Source organism: Ceratosolen solmsi, unplaced genomic scaffold (assembly GCF_000503995.2).
Source record: "Ceratosolen solmsi marchali unplaced genomic scaffold, CerSol_1.0 scaffold47, whole genome shotgun sequence".
Lineage (NCBI taxonomy): Eukaryota > Metazoa > Arthropoda > Insecta > Hymenoptera > Agaonidae > Ceratosolen > Ceratosolen solmsi.
The window spans coordinates 2,848,204-2,873,048 of record NW_011948419.1 but is presented as its reverse complement, the minus strand read 5'-3'; the positions used below and the strand labels follow the sequence as shown (position 1 = coordinate 2,873,048).

Genomic DNA, 24,845 nt, shown 5'->3' with positions numbered 1-24,845 from the left:
ACACACAAAATCGCAATAAATAAATAAACATTGTATATAAAATAACGATGATAATTCAAATAAATTCAAATGTTCTTTGATATCTACTTCAATTACAGTCTATATATAATATAGTATTTATTCCGTTAATTACCGCTGGGATGTGGAATATAATCAATATCTATATGTATCGTTATATTCCGGCCATCAAGTCCAAATAAAAGTTGATATTAAAAATACTCATGTATTGCTAGTGGATAAAATTTACATTGTTACGATACATTACGATCAAAATCTAATAAGCACGAATAAATGTTAAAATAAGCGCGACCGTTATCACATTGATACATTAGTCAAAGTACTCATCTAAGTGATCGCGAGTAAGGACAAAACAATATGGAACAATGGAAAAATAGCATGAAAGGCATAAATCATGGAAGGTTTCCGAAAAGAAATGGAGAGGAATGCGGAAGCCTTGGAATATTTCAAGCGGATGCTCAGATAATGTCATGAATGTCGTGTATATGCCATTGCTTGGAGGAGATAAAGTTTCATGGGATTTGTATATACATTTTCATGTTTCTACGGATTTGATTGGGATATGAAAATAATCAAAGAAAGAGAAAGAGAGAGAGAGAGAGAGAGAGAGAGAGAGAGAGAGAGAGAGAGAGAGAGAGGCTTGTAAGGAGGAACGTAGGCTTATAGTTTCATAATTAAATTGATATTATGATGAATCCATGTTTCCATAATTTTAAGTATTTCAGATAGGAGAACATTGAATATTAATATTTTAAAAATAATATAATTAAATCATAATTTGTAGAATTATACGACATTTTCGGAATCAAAGATTGTGGTCAATAGAGGGCAATTCAGAAGTATTATTTCATTAACTTAAAGTTGTCTTAATATTTAACGTAAAAGTGCTTCTTACTCGTGATATAAAAGTTCATAATATGCTTGAAAAATTTTTACACGTAACGTGCGTACATTACTTATTCGTTATTTTTGTAAAAAAAATTTAAGAAAAGAAAAAAATAATAAGAATATCTATGCTATTTATAAATGCATGTATGTAAAAGAAAATACCATCGTTCCTCCAACGGCTCCTGAAATTTCATCAATTCATTTATTTAAGGAGACTGATAACAACAACAACAACAACATCAACAACAACAACAATAATAATAATCAAGCTATCTTATACATAATTTTTAGTTTGTAATTCAATGTTTATTAGCTATATTTCGTATTGTCAATAAATTTACTAGAAGCAATGCTATAAACAATTTAAGCGTTTATAAGTGAATAATTCTTAAATAGGATAATGCAATATTTCAAAGTGTTAGTTTTCAAAATTATACGAATGAAATGTCGTACAAGTAGTCGTTGAAAATATCAACATTACAATTATTCATTGTATGAACATTTGAATTTAATTTTAAACACCTGTTTATTATTCACTAAATTTATCTATGCCTTATCCTCGCAAAGAATCGTTTGAATTCAAGTTTATCCAAAGATGATAAAGTGTACATATCCTTAGAAGCTGATTTATCATTGTTTCGTTATAATTACATTAAAAAATTCATAAAACAAAATAAAAGGGAACTCGAGAGTAAATGAAAAATGAAATCTGCTTCCATAAGTGTTTCATAGTTTTTCGTATAATGAGCGGGTAGCGCCAGCGTAGATGAGCCAGAATAAATGAAAGATGATGTTACAATGACGGTTGAATGATGAAAATATAGGTTACGAAACAATTAAAAACGTGTGTACAAATCAATGACAAATGTACATGAGCGAGCGAAGTGAGTTTCATATTATGAATATAGGGCACTGTACCATCAAGACCTCTGATACGGAACTGATGCTGAGGACATACATGGTGACGCCAACTTCCACAGGTGGACCTGAAATCAATAAAAAACCAAGCTCCTTGACGTTGGTCTGATATCCATCTGGTTGCGCCATATATAATCACTGAATGGTGAGTAGACGCATACATCCGCCAATACTCTTGTTTTGTTCTTTTATTAGGTTTTGCACATCATAACACATCATTGGTACGCTAATACGTTCACTCGCGCGTGCGTCCACTTTCTTCTTTATAATTTTTTCCCTTAGTAATATTATGTAATAGGGGTTTGTTCGTTAAGGTGGAGATTTATCATTTTTATTAAGGCTTGTAGCGCCACGATGTCAACTGTAAATTATAGCGAAGGATTATACCGAGGCAATTTTAAACAATTATTAAATCCTATAATAACTATGTTATATTTATGTATATACCTGCATTTACATTAGAAAGGAGTGGAAAATATTTGCGCCAACTGAAATTTGTAGGTTTTCTTTCAGTTAATCGGTGTGTGTGCGTGTGCGTGCGTGCGTGTGTGTGTGTGTGTGTGTGTGTGTGTGTTATATCATTAGAGTGCGTGAAGTACAGGAATTTTTGAATTATTCATAATAAAAGTTTCTTTTCATGCGGATCTTTGGACGCGCACGCACGTGCGAGTGGACGCGAGTTGGTGGTGGTTCATTGGTGCGCGTGTCAGCCGTCGATAAAATAATGACAGAAATGCCTCTACATAATCATTATGAGCATAAACTATTATTTGTAATTGTGAGACTCGTCGTCACGAAGTGACAGACATATACAGTGAGACAGTGAGTGAGATAGTTAGATAGAGCGAGAAAGAGAGAGATAGAGAGGGATAGAGAGAGGCAGAGAGAGAGAGAGAGAGAGAGAGAGAGACAGAGACAGAGACAGAGACAGAGACAGAGAGACATAGAGAGGCAGAAAGACAGAGAGAAAGAGAGACATATATATATATATATATATATAGAGAGAGAGAGAGAGAGAGAGAGAGAGAGAGAGAGCCTCGCACACCCTGCACGGAACCAAATCAACAAAACTCGCTCATCAGCCGATCGCCTCCATTATATTAAAAACTAATGCAACTATCTACTTGGACAACTTAAATATAATAATTTCGATTTATTTGTTATCTTCGTTGTTATTTCGTGTCTTTTCATTCAACCATTTTTCAATCCTTCATTCATGTTTCTTTCATTGCAATATCTTAACATTTTAGCAGCCGCAATTATACTAATCATTTTGTTTCTCTCACCTGTACTAATCTCATGAGCTTATATATCTCTTATTCGAAAATATCTAGCAAATTTTGGTTCCGCATCTACGATATTTTTATCCGTTTGTGGATAGCTTAAAGTGTGGCGGATTAGCGGAGATCATTCAAGAAAACTTTATAAGGTCGCAATCATTTATAGTTTTCGAATAATATCATGAAATTGGCAAAGATTAAAGGTCATAATAAATACTAAATACTAAAAGGTTTTTTTTTGTTTTGTTTTTGTTTTTAAATTAAAAGAAAGCCTATTTGCAAACATATAGATCAACGATTAATAATATTTATATGTATCTTTGAACAGGAATGCTACCGTGAATTTTATATAATCACAATGACCCATGGCTACGAGAAAGTACGTTAATTAATGGCGTAAGGTTGTTTCGACTTTCATTATAGATACATTAAAAGAAAGATTTATCTACTGTTTGCAAATACACTACTGCATGTGATTGGCATTTTTAACGTAGACTTAATTGCAATAAAAATTAATATTTTATATCGTTAAGATGTATTGATATATCGATAAGGCAGTAAGAAATAAGTACTCTCTTATTTATTACATTTAATATAATTGTTTCTGATGATTCGAATCATTTGTAACATTTTATTTTTAAAGGTATTCATTTTGAGACTTCAATAGTTGCATGAATTTTATTCTTCGCATGCGAAAATCCTTTCTCCTCACGTCAATAATATACGTCAGCAATCAACTTATCAGTAATAGCAACGTGCAGCCCATTTTAGCAGCCGCGGCATGTTACAGCAGCTAGCAACTATTGGGAAAATTACATCGTACACAGAAATAATTTATTAATGTGTGATGTTTAAAGACCTAAAACTTATATTGATGAATGTATTTTCCAACATGTGTCTCTCTGTGCGCGCGCGCGCGCGCGCGTGTGTGTGTGTGCGTGTGCGTGTGCGCGTGTATGTGTGTGCGCGCGTGCGCGCGTGTGGGTATTATGCGAACAGCTTTTAAGATATTCAATTAAATATTTGAATTGAAGAATGAAAACATTTCACAATTATTTAATTAATATACTCCTATTTTTTAATCCGATAGATAAACTAATCGTCGTGTATTAACAACCACTGAATGACATTAAAATAAATTGGAAATTCGATGTTCATCCTCTATTATTGTATGCAGCACCAATGCTTTAAACGTACATTTATGTAATTGATTCGTTTTAGTATAGAGCAAACAGCATAGTTAAAAGCAACCTGTACGAAGTGTTAGTATTAGTAATTCTTAAGAATCAATGCTTCTCCTTTATACTGTAAACTCATTTCTCGCAACATCACATCGTAAAGATCTTTTTCAACAAGTAGAGTCATCGGTAAATTTGAATAGCTTATGAAAATCTTCTTTTCCCTACAAATAGAATGAAACTGACTATTACACAAAAATCACTTTGATAATTATTTTAGAGAACGAATTAAATGGTTATTAGCAGATAAATTTTAGTTATAATTACCTTTATCAATAATTATATGTATGATTGTTTACAAAATACTAATTAATAAAAAATCCCTATATTTATTAAAGGGCTTTAGTAAATGTCACAGTACTACTCTATATAGCATATGTTATGCTTTCGTGTTTAAGAAATTGTCATTAGGATTTATATTTTCATTGTGTGAATTACAACAGCGAATATCGATGTGTATAATTGTAAATAAAATCAATTCTATAAAACAATTGTAAATATCGAGGCCTAAATTAGTAAACATTCATTCATTTTTGTTACATGAGTTTTTAATATTTTTAATAATAAATTACATTAATTAATTATTAATTAATTTTTATGAAAAATAAAATTTATAAAAAACATTTGGAACATAATAAATCCTATAAAATAAAGTTATTTTTAATAGTTTCTCTGAATTCCGAATTTTTAATCCGTTATACAATTTGAATTAAATTTGCTCTTAGGCTTAGAAAGGAAAACCGATGAATAATGGCCCCCACCCCGTAACAGAAAATTATGGTGGCCGTGTGTATATGTGTGCGAATGAGCTTAATTAGGAGGATTAAAAATGCCCTTTTTTTTTAATAATAGAAATGACCGACCGGATAGAGCATGAATTACATGAGGAAGTGTAGTAGTCGAGCAAACATACGATGAGATGTTAACAGTCCTGACAAGCTTTGCTTAAGGCCGCTGTACCGTAGTGCTCCACTACTTACTCAAACTAATATTGAAGTTAATGTATATGCCCGAAAACTACGGTAAGTATGAAAAATTACTCTTACAGCGAAGACGAATCAGTGGATTTCCCGATTACCGTTGGCACATATTAATGTCAACACGTGCGCTGATATTACGCTGCAAAACTTGGCCAATCTCACTATGTTCAAAGGAAAATGAGTATTAGTATTGGAATACTTATATATTTATCGATATTGAATATTCATAATTTATCAACTCGCTAAATGGATAATTTAATGTAGCAGCAGAAGGTTATTTGATAATCAACAAAAAATACTGTAGCAAGTAAATAAGGCTTTCCGGAATATTACTTATATAAAAATTTTACTTCGTCATTTTATATCCTAGAATATTTAAATTGTAAATATATTTTAAATATAATTCATATCGAATTGAGTCTTTAGCAATTGCGAAATATTGTAAAAATATGATAATACATTGCTGGTGAAATTAGCGTATTACTGTCTTCTCATTTGTGAATCCTGAGTTGCACAAACCTTTTGAAACACGTCATTGTAATACATAAATAATAAAAACATTAGCATGCATATTAAAGGAATATATAGTTATTTATGTATGTAGATGCTTTGTATGTAGATGCTGCACGACATATGATTTCCAAATTAACGATTGTATTATGGAAATTGGTGCACATTTTTTTACAGTTATGCTTCCCTTGTCAGAACCGTATCGCATGTATGTTTGCATTTCTATATGTTATTGAAGAATAGTCAAAGAGAGTAGAGAGTAGACGGAGAGAGAAAGATAAATTGATACATATATATATATATATATATATATATATATATATATATACCAATGAAAAGCGTGCCATATTGAAAAAATAAGCTCAAAAAGAGATATTATGAGCTATATAGAACTGGATAAGGGTATAACCAGAATAAGTATAAAAATCGTATTTTGTGTATGCATATAATAACAGAAGATAAACAATTGTTACGCTTTAGTTATGCTAATGTTTTTTTCTCTTTCAGTTTTCGTTTCAATTATATGAAAAATTCATTTATGCTTCATTATACAAATTCATGGATTTAGATACCCTTATTCAGATTTTATTATTTTTTCGTTTGTCTAAAAATTTTATATTTAATATGCAAATAACATTTGCTCTTGTTGGTTATTCAATTTGATTTTAGATCAAGTGTAATATTCATTTATAGTAAAATCAAATAATTTTAATTTAACTCGAGAAGTTTCAAATTTGTTATATCATTACGGAAAATTTGATTTTATTGTCAACACATTAGAAATTTATTTAATACGATCCTATTCAGATGGTATGGGTATGAATTTTTTTTTACTAAACTAAAAATAAACAGCATTATCCATTTGTAATATTTAAGTGTAAAATTTAAGTATAAAAATCATTGAAATTATGGTTTTTCTTTTCAATTATTCCCTAAAAACCAAATTAAAATACAAACAATAATGGCTTATTATATAATTAGCTTAATTTTATTGAATTATAAAAATATTAATTTTTCACTACATGAATAAAAAAGAGAATGTTTCAATACAGTTTTAGAAATCTGATGCAATATAATAATTTTATTTAATGTCATGGTAAGTTAATAAGTGAAGTTAATTATATATTCTTGTAAACTATTACTTATCAAAGAGACTTGTTTATTAATTTTATTTCACTGAAATATAATTCACTTATTTAAACATGGTCTTTGAGTTTGAAGTTTGAAGTCAATTTGTGCATTCAAATTATTATAATAATTAACTATGCATGCGTGATACATATATATATATATATATATATATATATATATATATATATATATATATATAGAAGATTACAATATAGAAAATGATATTAAAATTGTGTGGTAAAACTTCGTATTGTGTTAATAACATCAAGCATTCAAAAATTAAAATTTTAAAAATTTTATTATTGTATTGCTGAAACAATATTTTGTCATTGTGTTCAACTCTAATGTAATTTATGCACAATTTGGTTTAATTATTATTCGTACAAGTTAATTGAAAGTTACTGTTTATTTCAACGTTTGCATTCGAAATCACACATACCATTTACAATTAACAATCGAGATATTTATGTGGTAAGATATCTTAAATTATGTTTGTATTTCTAATTCATATGGAGTTTGCATTTATTTAATTTAACAGTAAACATAAATTAAGAAAAGAACTCTTTGTCTAAAGTTTATCTAAATATTTCCCTTCGTTTTGCGCGTTGCCAAAAGTTTTGCTTAATCGTTCCACCAGAAATCCCCTTTGAATGTACTTTTTCCATAAAACTAGCGCGGGCGCAAAGCCTGGAAATCCGTATCGCGTGAGTTCCTATAACAATGCGAGCTACTGCTTTCGCGATCCTGACGTCGTCTCCCCGAGGACGAATTTTACCTTTCGCCAGTATGGCAGTCAAGGATTTGCCGGACCGTCGCGTCGCGCTTTCGAGTAATTAAGCGCTGGAGACAAAACGTTTGGGCGGCGCTTGATTTCTTTGCGTTGCTTCTTTTCCTTATTCCTCTTATTTCATGTTATCTTCACCGCCCTTTCGATCGTCCTTTCTTACTCTTCTTTCATCTTATTTTTCACTTGGCTTTTTACGCAGCTTTGATTGATTACTCGAGGAATTGAAAAAACGGAGCGGTTGGACTTGGAGACTATCTTTTCCTTTTTTTTTTTTTTTTTTTTTTGCTCGCATTGAAAAAGCATTCGATCTCCGACAATTTATTCTTACGGAAAGAAGAGGAAAAAGGAAAATTTAGTGTAATAAAAAATTGTTTAGCAACGACATGTACGTATATAAAATTTAGGCTAAACAAGACTGAAACGAGAAAATGTACTTGCGTACTTTATTGTATTTTTACAATAAAATTTTAATCATTTAGTAAACATAAAACATATTGTTTAATTATTGTATTGATTTAGGATTATGCAATATGTTCTAGCACAAGGCATACCCATAAAATATACTCACTACTCGTTCACTGAATTATATTACTTATACTTAAATTCATAAAGTAAATTACATATTTCTTCATGATTATTAATTTGTTCAGTTAAAGTCACATCGATTTATTATTTAATGCATTTCACTGATGAATGAGGGATTTTTATCGTGCATTTTATACAATTTGAGAATAATTGTTCTTTTTTTAAATAAAACTATTTTTAAATAAAACATCCTTGTACACTTCATGTACAATCATTTACAGTAATTGCAATAATTTATCTAATCAAACTATAATAATGATTTTTTATATTTACATTAACTTAATTTTTATAGAACGTGATAAATATTAAGCAAATACAAACTAAGTATATTTTGTAGCGTAATATACAAATTATACATTTTTACAATTATTATATTAATTACGTATGGCTATTTTATATAAGAGAACGTTATTATAAAAAATTATTTATTTTACCATTACAAAACATACAATAAGGAATTATACATAATAATATATAATTATATAAAATAATATATTATGAATTTTTAAGTATCTTAATTATCACACCGTTGAACTTGTTTTCGTAACTTTAGTGAAATTCACATAACATATATTTAATGTATTAGGACATTGTATAAATTGTAAATATTTTACAATCTTTATACATTTGATTTTACTATAAATGTTTAATTTTTTTCGTGGAATTAGATTTTTGTGAAATGATATTTCGTGTAAAGTTTTTGTTCCTTGTTATATCGGTCGTCTACTTGAAAATATGCACGTGAGAAAAAGTATAATTGTACGAGCGCAGATAATATTAGTTTTTCAGGTAGTTTATCACGTAGCATAACAATTACTATGTCTCGAGTTCGAGACACTACATAAATATAATGAATTTGTGTGAGTTATAATACAACAAAGAAAAATAAATCTGCTAAGGGAGAAAAGGTGGAAAACATATAAGTCTTGTGTAAGAGAAAAAGAAAAAACTTTCAGTGCTTAGATGTGGTTGTGTACATTAGGACTCATTCGCTAGAAAACTTTTTAATCGCCCTTTGAGACAAAAAAACTATAGTTTTTAGACTTCATTTGTATGTGATGTTGAGAATAAGCTTTTCATATATTCATAATTAAGAGTGGATCACGATTTATGTGCGAGCTACTCACCAAATGAGAGAACTGCTTAGAATAAAGATTAATATCGTTTTATTAATATAAAGTTTTTTTTTTATTTAAACATCCTTCCAATTTCTATGATAATATTTAATAAATTTTCAGATTTTAAACTGATATTATTTAAACTGTCATTGTTCTTCGAAATTCGAAGAATATGAGATATCGAAACGTTATAATAATTTTATCAGTTGGTGAGTAGGCAATTAACACATATCTTGCAAAAATAGTTATGGCAAACTTATTCACATTTTGGGATTTTGTCAATTTTTCATCAATTTAATTAGAATGCGTTGTAAATTGTAATTATATTTTTAATCTTTGAAATGGTGCTGGATTGGTCGTATTATTCGTTGGTCGAGCGTTTAAATCGATACGTTTAAAAACATCAATTTTATATATCAGTTTGTTCTTATAAAATTATAAGCTACGTGAAAAAAATATATATATTTTTTAGAGGAATGACTTCGTAAGACCTAAGTAATAGTACCATTTTGACTTCTGATAAGGAGCTGATACTCAAGACGTACATGGTGACGCCCACCTCGACGGGAGGACCTGAAATTGAAGGTTTTATGTTCACTGAGTCGACCATGTTGGTCGATTTTGATTGTAAATTTTTGTGTTCAATGTTTTCTTACAGAACGATTACGTCATTGAGTTACTTAGTATCTTTATTTTGTTTACTTTAACTACTAATTATACAATGCTGATAAAAGCTTTTGTAACACTCCATTACCTATTTTCCATACATCATGTTTCTATATCATCATATATATTACTTTTTTTTTCATTTTGCCGTAAATACATGTCATTTCCTTGGTATATTTTGCTATCCAGTATATACATAAAATATATACAGTTATATTTAATAAATAAACGGATGTATTTTGTCTATTTTTTTACTTCATTTGGATGACAATAATTACAATTTATCTGTCTAATACAAGTGAAAACAGTCAAAATTATTTTCATTCTTGAAAAATGATATATTGAATTCTAAATTCAATATTACAATTATATTTCATTTCCTTTATATGTAGTTAGTTTTCTTTAATTTTTCATAATTTTGTAATAATATACATATACATATATATAGGTTTTATTATAAAATAGATCCATGAAAGCTTATCAAATACGTTATATATTGTTGGTTTGCGAAATTTATTTCAGCAAATTGTATTATATTTGCTTTTCCATTTTAATTTTTTTCCTGCTGGAACTATAAATATCAATATTTTTTTTTTTATTTTAGACTGATTGAATATGATATCTATATTTTTATGAATAAGTTGAAACGCTAATAGTATAGATATGAAAAATTATTGAAATTATAATACAAATATTTACTAGCATCATACATTTTTTATATGGCTTTGATGAATTCCATAACCTAAAAATAAAATATAAATAATTTGTTTTTATAGCGAGGAATTAATAACTGTATTGAGCATCAAAAATATTTTACCTCGCAATAGAGAGTTCCAGTAGTTGAACTCATTGTAGACTAAAACGGCAAATTAAATCGGCTCATCGAGCAATACCCTTCGAATGTTCAAGTTTCTATTGTCTAACTGAAAGCGCCGTTAAACATATGTGTCTCTCTCTCTCTCTCTCTCTCTCTCTCTCTCTCTGTGCGCGCGTGTGTAAGTATACGCGCTTGTATATCACATACGCATTTGTGTATGTGTATGTGATGGAGGGGTCGGTGTGAGAAAGGGAGAGTGCGTTAGTAGTAACGAGAGTAAATGCTAGTTGATCAATCGAGAGAGAAAATATGTTAGAAAAAGAATGAGTAGTAGAAGAATAATTTGTCTCTAATTGCTTGATAAAACATTAATAATACATGAATAGTTAGATGTTCAAAATTTATAAAACATATAAAAAATATCTGGGATTGAAATTTTTTATAATTTATTCACTTCTAAAAAATATAAAATGTTGAAACACATAATGTAAATATATGAAAACGACATAACGTTTTAATAAGACGATAATTAAAAAATCAAAAATTACAATAAAAATAACAAAAGATAACAAAGAAACAAAAACAAAAATAAACAATTGAAATTATAATTTTTGTAAATTTTATTGACAAGTTGCCTACTGCATAGGCGATGTATTGTACCATGAACCGTTGTAAGTAAAATAAATTGGTTTCTATAAATATGGTTATAATTATTCATATAAAGTTAACTGAATAGTTATAAAAATATTATTGAATTGTCGAAATGAATTAAAGATCGTATACGGAAAAAATCATTATAATATGTTTAAACGCGTGAATGCCTATGTACCTATTGCTATATGAATCCGCACATGAATAATTAAATTTTTGTTTACACATATGTTTGCATTTGTATTAAACTAAGGATGTAGATATGATTAGTATATAGACAAATGGACTCGGTGTTCCGGCGTCAGCTACGTTGTACGATAAACTTGAACCATAAACAAGAGCTTCTATCTACCTATTTTGTCTCCCTGTTTATCTCCATCTCACTTTCTCATACTCAACTATTCTCATTTCACCTTTCTCTCTTTATCTCCATAAATACAAGTATAGATTAATATGCGAATAAATACAAGAACACAAAAAAATCTTTCTATGTGTTGTTAGTGTCAAAACACGGTGACAGAGAAAAAATATATATATATAGAAAGAGAGAGAGAGAGAGAGAGAGAGAGAGAATATATATATATATATATCTTTATATCTCACTATTTACTGTTCTTATTTTATTTTAAAGACGTTGATATTTTTTCCATTCGACTCAATTTTTTCTTTTATAATTGTACAAATTCATATGAATTATAGTATTGTTTTCAAAGTTATATGGTATCACAAATGAACTATTTAAAAGAAAACTGACAATTTGTTATAAAATTATTAAAAATTATTTACATATCTGTTCGATGCATGTCAGTTGTGATTTATTAGTTAATATTGTTTTTCGAAACGAAGTATAATTTGGGTTGCACAATTAATGATGTATATTTTACGAATTGTAAAAGAAATTATTTCATATATTAAATGCGATTTGAATAAATTTTGTATTAATTTTATTTATGTATTAATTTATGTATTAATTTTATTAATTTGCATATAAAATTTTATTCAAGGCACATATTTGTTGAAATATAAATTTATTCCGTAAAAAAGTATAATTTCAATTCTAAATTAACACTATTGAATCTTATATTATAAATTACATTTTATAGAATATAAACTTTTGTATGAATATCGATATGACTAATACAGAAATACGTTATTAAGGTTTTGAGATAACATACATGATACATGTATGTAGAATTATTATATCAAGTTGAGGGAGGCTTAGATCAAGCTGTATTTCGTACAGATTTTCATATAAACATTAATATATTATCAATGTTAGCTTATGAAATTTGAATGGATATTATCAAGAAAGAATAATTTACATTTTAGAAAGATTAATTTTCTAACGACTAATTTTACAGTTAAATTTATAACAAATCGTTGAAATCCATTATATTTTAAGCCTATCTTTATTTTTTTTTAGTTAAATTATATTTTATATTAAATTTAAAATGATTAAAATCTATTTTCTGAATCGAAATACAATATATAGTTTTCTCTTATGTTAAAAGTCTATTCTTGCCTATGCCTGTGTTTTTTCCTTAAGGTGTTTTTTAATTATATATACATTTAAAGAATATTAATAGATTTATTGCAAATGATATGCATGTTTTCTATTATTGGTTATATATAATATTTCATTTTTCCTTCAGTATTCGTTATTTTAAAAGAATTTCACTTTTTAGACAAGTGAAGATAAAGTTGCATATTATAATATTTTATGTAAACTTATTCGATTAAAAACTATTTCTAATAATTGAATAAAAATTATTATGTAATTGAAAGAATCTGTCAAATTTGATAATTTTTATATAAAATGTTTTAGATGGTTGATTTAGAAAATATTGTTTTTTAAATTTTTAATTCTTAGTTTGTATACTATTAGTTATTATATTATCCAAATTAAAAAAATATAATATTACTTTATCGCTGAGTGGCATATTACATAACATTTTTATAAAATTGCCCCATAAAGCTAGTTTTACATTTTTCCTATTAATTGATTTATAATATATTAAAAAATAAAACTTAAATCTTACTATAAATAATGTATATTTTATTCATTTGATCTGGTTATTTTTGTAACGTATGCATTGATGAGTTTCGAAATACTTTCTAATTTCCAATAATTTCTAATTAAGTCTGTTAAAATGAAATCGATGTTTCATAGTGTATAATTGAATTGATATTATTAACAAAATATGCTTATCTCTTGCTGATTAATTATGAAGACTATATATTAATAAATAGAGATACACAAAATTCAAGGTTGAATGAATATTAAATTATTTTGTAATTGACAGATTATGTCCTTGTGGTTTTCGCCATGCATTGAGGTTTATCATGATAAAAGATGCCTCGGAGAATAAAAGCTCGGCTCCTTCCATTCGCTACTTTTACATTTATGAAATCTAATGTATAAACATTTGCTTCCCTTGACTTCTAGGAAATCTTTTGCAAATCATATTATCTCTTATTATATTACCCTATAACAGTCATGGTTTATTATTTATTATTAATTTTTTAATAAATATTATGATTATTATTTGATACTACGTACAATTTTTTAGTGATTTATATCGTTAAGAAATTTTAAAATACCAATGGTAAAATTAAAGATTACTTGACTTCATTTCTGTAAACACTGATATATCTTTAATGGTAAAAGCTGTATAAGATGTTCGTAATAGCATTTAAACACCGATTTTTATTAATTTAAATTGTTTTAAAATGGGTAATAATTTATTAATACTGTACTGTTTTGTTTATAAATAAAATAAAATTTTAATTATTCTTTATAGTTTGTTATACTGGTAATGTAAAGAATACAAGCGAAAATACGACTTGTAAAATCTGGTATACATTTATGCATTATTTAGTTAAATCTCTGTTAAGCAGATTTTGCATGGGATTTAGTAAATAAATTAAGATAAATTCTGTAAGTTCAAAATTCAACACATATATTTTTTAATCACTACTATAATTTCCTTTGAAATTTGGTTCTACATACGCTTTTTATTTTCGACTTTTAATTGTACCGCATTCTGTTTCTTAAATATTTTTAAAAATCTAGGAAGCTTATATTGATAGTTTATTATATGAGTTTTTAAAGTAAAAAAATGTTAAACTCGAGTTGTAAACTCCGTTAAAAATGTGATTAACAATCTTTTGTGTGTATGGTTTTAATGTAAATAGTAAATTTGAAGTTCGTTATAATGGACGTTTAATATTTAGTAATAAATTTACAAATAAAGATAAAAATATACTAGATACGAAACTATTTAGTGGAGTATTATATTTAGAAAATCCACATCTTAATATTATTTTTATATATTTATTTTTTATTGTACTATGATTTAACTCAGTTAATGCAGCCAACAAAAACTAATTTCCTTGACAAATAGGCTATTTTATAAACTAATTATTCAAGATTTGATTTACTTTTACGTCGACTGGTTTATTTAAACTTATGATATTTTTTATATTTGTAGCTAATTAAATCTTTTAATATGTTTAAGTTTTCTTCTCATAATTTGCAAATTTTACGACAACTATATTACTTATACAATTAGTTTAAAAAAAAAATGAATTTTATTTTATTACAATCTTTGAATAAAAGCTTTTTCTTTAATGTTTTATGCATACATAATAAGAAAACAGAATTCATATTTATAAATACGTTTTAGAATTTAAATAGATTTGTTTTTATTTTCTAGAAACGCGTACTCATGTGTACCTAACAAGAATTAATGATTTTAATTTATGCATATTTATTATACGTCCGTTTTTTACTTCGTATGTACCCCTTTTATTGATGTTTTTTTTTTTTTTTTTTTATAATTTGATTATCATTAAAATAACATCAATATTCGAATAGTTTCCAAAAAATATTAAATGACGTAGAAGATTAGTATTTGTTGAAATAATATTAGTGACCATATATAAGCATATTAATAAACTCTTTAATAAAATACGTCTTACTATTAAAAAAGTTATTATCAACGGTATTCCTAACATAAATTTTAATTTGCCTTTTAAAATTGAATAGTAAGCCTTTTATTATTAATATTAATTAGAATGATTACTTTTTAATTAAGAATTAAATAAATTTCCCATACACTAATTGTTCAACTTTATTATATAATTTTATATTAAAAAATCTTTTATGTAAAATAATTATAAAAATACACATATTATTGAAATCGTTTAAATTTATTAAATCCTATTTTTTTTTTTTTAAATTATTGAAGGAAAAAAAATGTCCACGTTTTTGTACAAAAATATTATAAAAACTTAAATATTAATCATAGTACTTTAGATCCTAAATTTTACGAACCATTAAAATATATTCAAATTTTTATTATTAAAAATTTTTCATGCACAGAACTGTGCACGTTAGGCTCTATAATAATAAAAAATTTAATAACGAAAGTGTCAAAACGTACTTGGCGTCAAATGTTGATAAATCAGCGAGGTTTTATACTCCTCAGTGGGAGTGATTTCATTAGATGAAGCAATTGTAATATTGCACACATATACATTAATAGCACGATTGAATTACAAATTCCAATAAAACAGAATTTATCGGCAGTAATTTATGATTAAAAGAAAACAAACAAGTGGCGCTCGGGGGTAGCACGTGTTACTCTTCCGAATCTCCCTTGAGTGTCAAGGCAACGCTTAACTCTGTTTGCCCCCCTCCCTGCCGATACCAACATCACAGATATATTTCAATTTATCGAAGTTTACACTCTCAGTTCACTCTCTCAAGAATTTTCTTTGGCGATTAGGAGATCCTGGGTCTAGTTTGCCGTTTTTCCTTCTTTTCTACCGTCGTCACCGCTATCATCACTATCTTTTCCACTACTGGATCATGGAACTTTTGCTATCGATCGGCCATCAGGCGTTTCTGCCGGTATTTATACACACATTGTCGCTGCGTTAAGTGAGTCCGAGTCCGATCGAGTGACGATTCGCGCGTTCCCGCCATCTCGTAATGTTCACTAATGTGGCAATATGGGTGAGCCAGGATACGTGGTGGGACCTTTGATATTATATGGAATTTACTTATATAGCCGTCGTGGTAACTGCTTTTGAGTGGAAAGCCGGATCAGAGAGAATCTTATCTTTAGAAATTTATATGGGACACTTGAATTTAACTTAGTGAGGGTTATAACTTCCAAAGAGATTTTATAAAGAGCGCTTCATCAGCGTCATTACCATAAGTTGAATTTTGAGGATCGTACTATCTTATTTTTTATCGAACGGATATTGAAAAATTTAAGTTCAATAAATTGAAATATATTTGACTTAGAAAATATAGACAATAAAGTCTATATAATGTTTCGTCTTTCTACATTTAACTATGTATTTTAATTATGTCGATTCTCCATTTTTCTTTTCTTTTAGACATTCATATTGAATTTGGAATATTTATTGTTGGATAATTTATTATTATAATGCATGCAATTTGTATGATCATTTGATCATTTATTTCTCTTACAGATATTAATATAAGGATAATTATTATTATAATTATTCTCAATATCATAATATTTTTTATCGTACAATAAGTTTGTATCAATATTCCTGTTATATTATCCGCTGAAATCAAATTTGTACATTAGAAGAATATAATGAAACCATATATTATTTCCCTATCTATATGTTCATTATGAGTGTAAAAAAGTAAAATAATTTATTATCATTTATATTGAAAGAAATCTTCAAATTTCCAGTAGTTCACCTATATAAAGTTAATTAATTATGTTAACTAAACGATAGACCGTTGCTTATTTGCAAAAGACTAGTGATAATGCACTTACAATTGACAGAAGTACACACGAGAATCGATTAATTCCAATTCTATAGAATAAAAAAATAAGTACTTCATTGTACTTATACAAGAGTAACATGACGGAATAATATGTCCTTAACCCCGAAACGACTTTCTGTGATTATTTATTGATGATTCGGTGATTGCGAAGCTCTCCTATTGTTTAGCGCCTTTTATATAATCGTCACAATTCCTATGACTAGTGCATTTTATCTTTTTTGATAAAATGTATTCGCAGCTGTTGTACGTAAAATATTAGAGACATTCATAACAATGGTATTGTAATTGTAGTATTTTGTAATACTTACTTACATGTATGCATATTATAAACGTGTAATATTACAAAGTATTAAAGAAAAGAGATTTTGATTTGAATGGAATATCAAGTAAAGCAAGTCTTAGCATATTACATGTAAATTTTAGTAAAAAGTACGCAGCAAGAAAGTTTTATTTTGTAAAAGAAAAAAAGAATATCTATTTAAGTACTGTTTTTTCTAGGGATTTTGAACTCTAGAAACAAAATTCTTTTTAATTAAATTAAGTGAGTTATTTATATGAATTTATTTTAAATGTTTAATAAAATATAATTTAAGTAACACTGTTTATAGAAATATGTTTCTATAATTCACTACAAAGTGCATTTTTATTCGATATTTATAATAATTTATAGTTCCAAGTTCATTGAAATTACATACAGAAATATAGAAAATTAAATTATTTAAAATTAAATTAAGCCAATGAAGAGCATTTTTATTAATGTAGTTCATTCGTGAATAATTAAAAAGTCCTAAAACTTAAATTTGTACTCTCATTTATATAAATATGTTTCTATTTAGAATTGCAATATGTCGTTTAAAGTTTTCAATTTATTTAATTTAATTACTTTGCATATATGTCACGTAATTCACCATTACTTAAAAATAGCAATTTTTCAAATCTATTTTAATTACACTAAAAAGTAATTTTAAAAAATTGCAATATGTGTCGTAAAAAGGGTCTCTTAGAAGATAGCTCGGAGTAGGGGAAAGTGGCGTAGGAGGGGGTATACGGTGAATATCACATATAAAGAACTTTGTGTTTTAATAAAAAAAAATGAACAAGTGACAACAGCATTGTCTCGAGACACGACGAAGTAACGTTTAATATTAACGTTATATGCATGAACTAACTGGAGTCTGAATATATTGATGGGAGGTGGTGGTGGTGGTGGTGGTGGTGGTATGAGTAGTACAACGGGTCTCGAACACCAGAGGAGCATTAATTCAGGATTCGAAATTCGCAGCTCGTCCATGACCGAAATAGCATCCTTAGGCAACTCTTATAGTACTTTACTTGCTTCGGTTAAAAGTTTACACGTGCATGCCTATATGTAAGCCATAATTTCACAAGGATATATTTTATCAAATGTGCATGTATATATATATTTGCGTGTCCGATACGTATTTGCATTGAACACCTGTATAAGCGGAGTTATTTTTTGACCGATTTCATGTTAAAGTAGAAGTGTGTAAATTAATGGATTTCAGTGGATTAGACTGCAGGTTATGGAATATTGAAGAAACAAACTCCTATAATTTAAAGCTAGAGATTGTTACTAAAAGGAATAGAGTATATTTTCTAGATATTTCTAATTGCGATAAAAAATTTTATTAAAAAAAAATATATATATATATATATATATATATATATATATAAACGTATTGTTTAGAACATAAAAAAAGAATTATTTATGAAAAGTGGTAAACGAGGAATATTTAATATATTTCCATAATTCAAACGAATATGACTTTATGTAAAATCTATAAGCAATGGTTTAAAAATTAATATTCATATCCAGAAGAAATAATAAAATAAGCACGAGTCTATGAAGAAGATCTTATTATTATATTAGATAATATCTGGCGATTTAGTATGAGAGAACGTCGATTAGATAGACGTGAAATTGTGTTTGCACAAGGTTGTTGAAGTGGGCTACATCGATGGTCTGCAACTCAACCCATAAAGCATGACCGATAATGGGGTGGGAGAGATTTGATATTAAGGCTTGTCGAAATCTAATCGTACATCATGGTTATCTCTAATTTGAGATAGATAAGCGATGGTCAAAACTGTGCAATACTAAATGACGTTTGTAGCTAACGAAGCATCTTACCTCACCGGCACATCCGGCAACTCTCATTCTACGTCGCACCACGTCCGCACCGGCAACGATAATGCTATATAAATATATAATCATTGGGCGGGGGTACGCATGGAAATACCCACACACATACATGAACACGCGCGCGCGCACCCACGCATGGAAATACCCACACACATACATGAACACGCGCGCGCGCGCGCGCGCACCCAGAGAGAGAGAGAGAGAGAGAGAGAGAGAGATACACAGAAAATAGAATAGAGAAGAGTAGAGGAAGAGAGTGGGATGTATAACGCCGGGGCCCGGGGATGCTTTTAACGGTAACCCCTGGCAACGGGCGTCCCAGCATCGATCCGAGTTTTACCAAACCCCAGCCCCGCCCGCGTTAGCTGCCGGCGGCGCTCAAGAGCTTCGGGCACCGGCGACGCACGCCGACACCAGTCCCGAAATTCAGACAGCTCGGGTCACCGGTACGGCGATTCTTGTCTTCGTGGGATACACAAGTCGGCGCGGATCAGCGTCGCCGGTGCTATTTCGCGCCATATCCTCTCTCTCACCTCTCTCACTCCTCTTTACCTTATCTTCTTAACGAATTTTCTTGCTCACTCAAGTAAGCAAATGCGCTCTGAATGATTGTGGTGTGACCTCAAGTCGTAGATTGTTTCGAATCGGCAACAATCGCTTTTAATTGGGTTATTACGGTAATGGTCGACCATCTGGGAAATTTTACGTACTATTTTAATTTTCACTTCCTCTAAAGCAGTTATTATGAGTCAATATTTTACACTTTTTAACATACGTCAATTTTTATTATTATTCTTATTTTTTTTTTTTCTTATATATTAACTTCAGTTATTACGACTTTCTGCTCTTTGGTGAGAATATTTTTAATTAACGATGTAAAAAGCTATCCTATTAACTATATTAAATTTTAAATATAAAAATGCAGTGGATTCTGAATTTTTAAATAATTACTATCAAACAAATTAAACAAAAAATTTGTGAAAATTATTAAAAATATTTCGTGCCTTAAAGTACACGGTATTGTTGATTTTCTATTAAATTTTAAAATCAAGTTCGCCGTCACTCAGCTTATAGTGATTATTAGTAAATTTTATATTGCATAATAAAGAAACTACATTTGTTAAAATAGATTTGGAGTCTTTAAATTATTAAAAATGGTAACTATATTAAATACATAAAGTAATTGATAGGTCGTTTTAACGATTATGTATTTTTTTCAATATTGATTTTTTCCTCATTTAATAAGGTATATTCATATACTATAAATTTTTCTTAAAATTAATACCTTCTATTAATTAAAAATGTATTTGTAAATATTACACATTTATACAATTATTATCAATGAAGTTCACTTGTATTAGTAGACGCTTATGTGAGTAGTTGTTAAAATAGTAATGAGTATTTAATTTTGAATGCTGAAATTATGATTTATATAAGCGATAAATTATAAGTTGTAATATGATTACTTAGTGCTTATCTGAGAGTTGAGTAACTAAAATTACTACTGCGCGAGTCTTAAATTTGGAAACCTAATCGATAAAGGAGATATCGATATGTGTAGTCGAATTCATTGAAAAAAGATATTTATATCATACATTTTTTTTTTTTTTTTTTTTTTTTTTTTTTTTATTAAATGAAAGGCTGTGCAATAAATTAATTGTCCGAATGTCTTAGTAATCAAATCGCCATGAATGCACAGTAATTATTAAAATTTAACGTAGCATAAAATCGTATAAAATGAAATCTTCGTTCTGTCGAGATCCAATAAATTTCTTCATCTCATTTGGCACTTCCGAGCCTCTCGTCCGACATAAAGCATCGCAACAAAAAAATACGACGCCTTAACGTGTATTAATCATTGTTCAACTTCAATAAAAATCGCCTATTCGTGGTTTTGATTAATGTCACGTTCATCAAGGTTATGGCATGTATTTGTGGCATATAAAACATGTTTTTTTCACTGGCTATTGCCTCCTACATTTGTTAAACAAAGTGAAATTTTGTTTCTTTTTTCTCTAGGCATACACTACGTACTATACATTATCATTTATGAATACGATATTTACTGTAGCTGGACTTTAAAAATACACCGAGAGCCGTTTACACGGTTTATAAATAAAGTATAATATTTTTGTTTTATTATGTTTCTCTCATAATAGTGTCATGGTTGTTGTATAATCTACGTAATCTGCATGCGGACAGTAAAGTTATTGAAATCTAAATTCATTACCTGTGACTAAAGGCTCAGTGAGTAAAAGTCCAGATTTTCTCAAATTTTCTCAAATGTTTTTCTATTTACTTGCTTCTTTTTTATTTAGCTTGTTACTTTGACACTAATTTGATCATTCAGCTTTGGTTTTTATGTAATGAAGAAAAAAAAATGCTCGAGAGTGATTTGAAGTTGTTGCGACAAATCTTTATTCGTTACCTGTTCATGAATACTTAAATAAAAAGACAGCACGTTTTTTTCAACAATTACCAATACACTAATTATTTCGCGTTTCTTTCGGCTATTTATTTATTCCACTGTACTCGTTAAGAAACAAAAAAGTCTCTTGCGAGTGGAAAAAATAAATCATCGATTACGATCCTGAGTTCAACGGCTAAATGAAAAATGCAAGTTTCTCTATGATCATATTTTTTTCATTTCTTGCTTCTTTTTTACATTGACTATATCAATTTTTATTATCTTTGTAGAGATGAAATAATAGTAATGTACGCGATATCTAGAATGAGATAAAATTATCGTTTTATATGGACTGCATGAGCTTATTCGAGTATGGCGGGGCTTGTTTTTTTATTTTTTTTTTGATTTTTTTTTTGATTTTTTTTTTAATGTTTCCTCTCGCCTCCTTAAAGCCGCTTCATTAGCAAAATGTTTCACGCGGTTTCAAGAAGGCGGTAAGCCTATTATTATTTTATTCTTGTCCTTAACGCGTCGTAATTGCGACGGAATTTTGACAGTCAATTTCGAGTTTTCACATTAATTTTGGGGGTTCGTTCGTACATCCTAATGGACGCGAAGCACCTCGTTGCGCATTTTCCGAAAATCATCCATATTTAGGTATGTATATGCAAATGCCATGAGGACAGCCATATGTGCTTATGTATATACACACATTGGCATAAAGTGTTCATAATTGTCTATACATATAAGCTTTCACGTGGAACGAAATAATCGTAAATTGCCCGAGTGAATATTGTTATTTGAAGGCGCTCGGGTACTGCCGTTGATAAGTTTGTGAGAACAATAATGATACCTAATTGCTTTGGAGTACTTTTTAATGTTGATTCATGGAGGTTCATGAAAATATGTAAAGAAAGGAATTTTACAGATTGTTTTGCAATAGTTAACTGCTTTATTTATTTATTTTTTGTTTATTTTTTTCTTCTAAGTTGATATTAATGTTAGTTTAATAGTAATTTCTCCATTGTGAATTTATAATTTTAGGTCTGTTTTTATAATCTGCTTTTATAATATATGTTTTTATAATTTAGGCATCTACATTTCTCTTTTATCTAATGACTCGTCTAGATGATTATGAAAATTTGCAAACTCAATTATTTTCTAATAACAATATAAATAGAATAAGTGTATTTATAGCGCGTTGAAATTTATTTTCTATACATCTTTTTTATTACCCTGCGCAAAATACGAAAACACTATGAATTAATATTCATTACGTGATTAAGGAAGCCCACGGAATGCAAAAATATATAGCGATATGGCAAAGTGTTGCATATACATAGTTGATAATCGACAGTAGATTTTCGGCGCAATAAAACCAATTAAAAGCCCTAACGTTACGGGCTCTCTCGTAGTATCCAATTAGGCCAAATTGTCGTCCTATGTGCGTACATGCATATACATGCACGACACACACACACACACACATATATATATATATATATATATATATATATATATATATATTCGTACAGTTATGAAATAACTCCGCGCAGGACGATACATTCTCTTCGCGCTTTGTTATCGCACGGTCGACGGCACCCCACCAACATCATTTTTACACATTTACTTATACTGATAGCGATTTTCGCTCATCTCATATTGAAGGCGCTCGAGAAAAGAAAAAAATATTGGACATACATATTGTAAAGTGAGATGATCATTTCTGATTAATTTCACTTTTAGATACAACAGTCAGGCATCAGGATTGCTACTCACCTCCGTAGTTCGGCCTTACTCTTTTATCGTAGCTGACTGAAAAGGAGTCTAGGATTGCCGATATGTTGACGTCACCTAGCATGCTTCCACCACCGTCTCTGGAAAATTATTGAAAATTTATTCTATTGAATTTCATTCGTTGATGAATGAATGATCAATTAGGAAAATTTATGTATTTATTTTATATTTGGTTATGTATGCACTTTCATTGATTATGAGAGTTGAATGCGTTTTCTGTTTTATACAAAATTTCCATTACATATAACATAATGTTTGTTATTCTATTATTTAGAAAAAATTTCTGAAAAAATCAATAACAACTAATATTAAGTATAATTTCATGGTCATGAAGTGAGTTAATATCGTAAAAATAATCAAATTATCGTCCTGGTAAATAAGTTCGTTTAGGGTACACAGTTGCTGGAATGATTTTGTATTTGAATGAAAATACGAATGAAAGTCATTATTATATATATATAATCTATAGACTAGTACTTAATAAATTTCGAATAAGTATATAAACATTATCTATATGTATGTTCATAAAACTTTGAGCAAAATTGATTCTCATCAATTTATTAAGTATATCCCTTACGCTAAAAGAGTAATGATGAAAATGGTACACTAATAGTTTTGATGCAGCAATTTTTGCCTTTTCCGTAGGGAAGAGAGGTTATTCACGATATTGAGATGCTCATTGATCAAATTGAAGCGTAAAAGTGGAATAATCTTATTGAGAAGACTTACAGCGTAATTAAATATTGAATCAATTTATTAAAGCAAGCAAAAATCCTGAGTATGCTAACGAGACTTTTCGCTGCACACTGACTCTCCTACACTAATTTATTTCGTTCCTAGTTTAAGGACCAGCTCCTGTATCGTAAATAATCGGTAAGTTAATTAATTCAAGCGATTGCATTAGGAGGAGTAAAAGAGCAAAGAAGATGGTGAGCCTGTAACGAGTAAAGGGAGACGGAGAAAAAGAGTGTAATGGGAGGGTGTATAAAGAGTTTGAAAATTATGTAATGTACTACTAATGGGAATCGGTACTTTTGAAATTATGAATACAATT

At 28.7% G+C, this 24,845-nt stretch overlaps 1 protein-coding gene across 6 annotated transcripts in view; it reads right to left on the bottom strand.

Moving 5' to 3' along the window:
* Window positions 1-24,845, bottom strand: part of Rdl (Resistant to dieldrin) — a 236,832-nt gene that overhangs the window by 115,785 nt on the left and 96,202 nt on the right. For all 6 annotated transcript variants that reach the window (XM_011497464.1, XM_011497468.1, XM_011497465.1 and 3 more), the window contains exons 2-3: window positions 23,774-23,871; window positions 9,959-10,026 (exon numbers count right to left, since the gene is read on the bottom strand). In XM_011497464.1, the coding sequence (XP_011495766.1) occupies window positions 9,959-10,026; window positions 23,774-23,871 (166 nt within the window). The remainder of the gene's footprint in view (window positions 1-9,958; window positions 10,027-23,773; window positions 23,872-24,845) is intronic.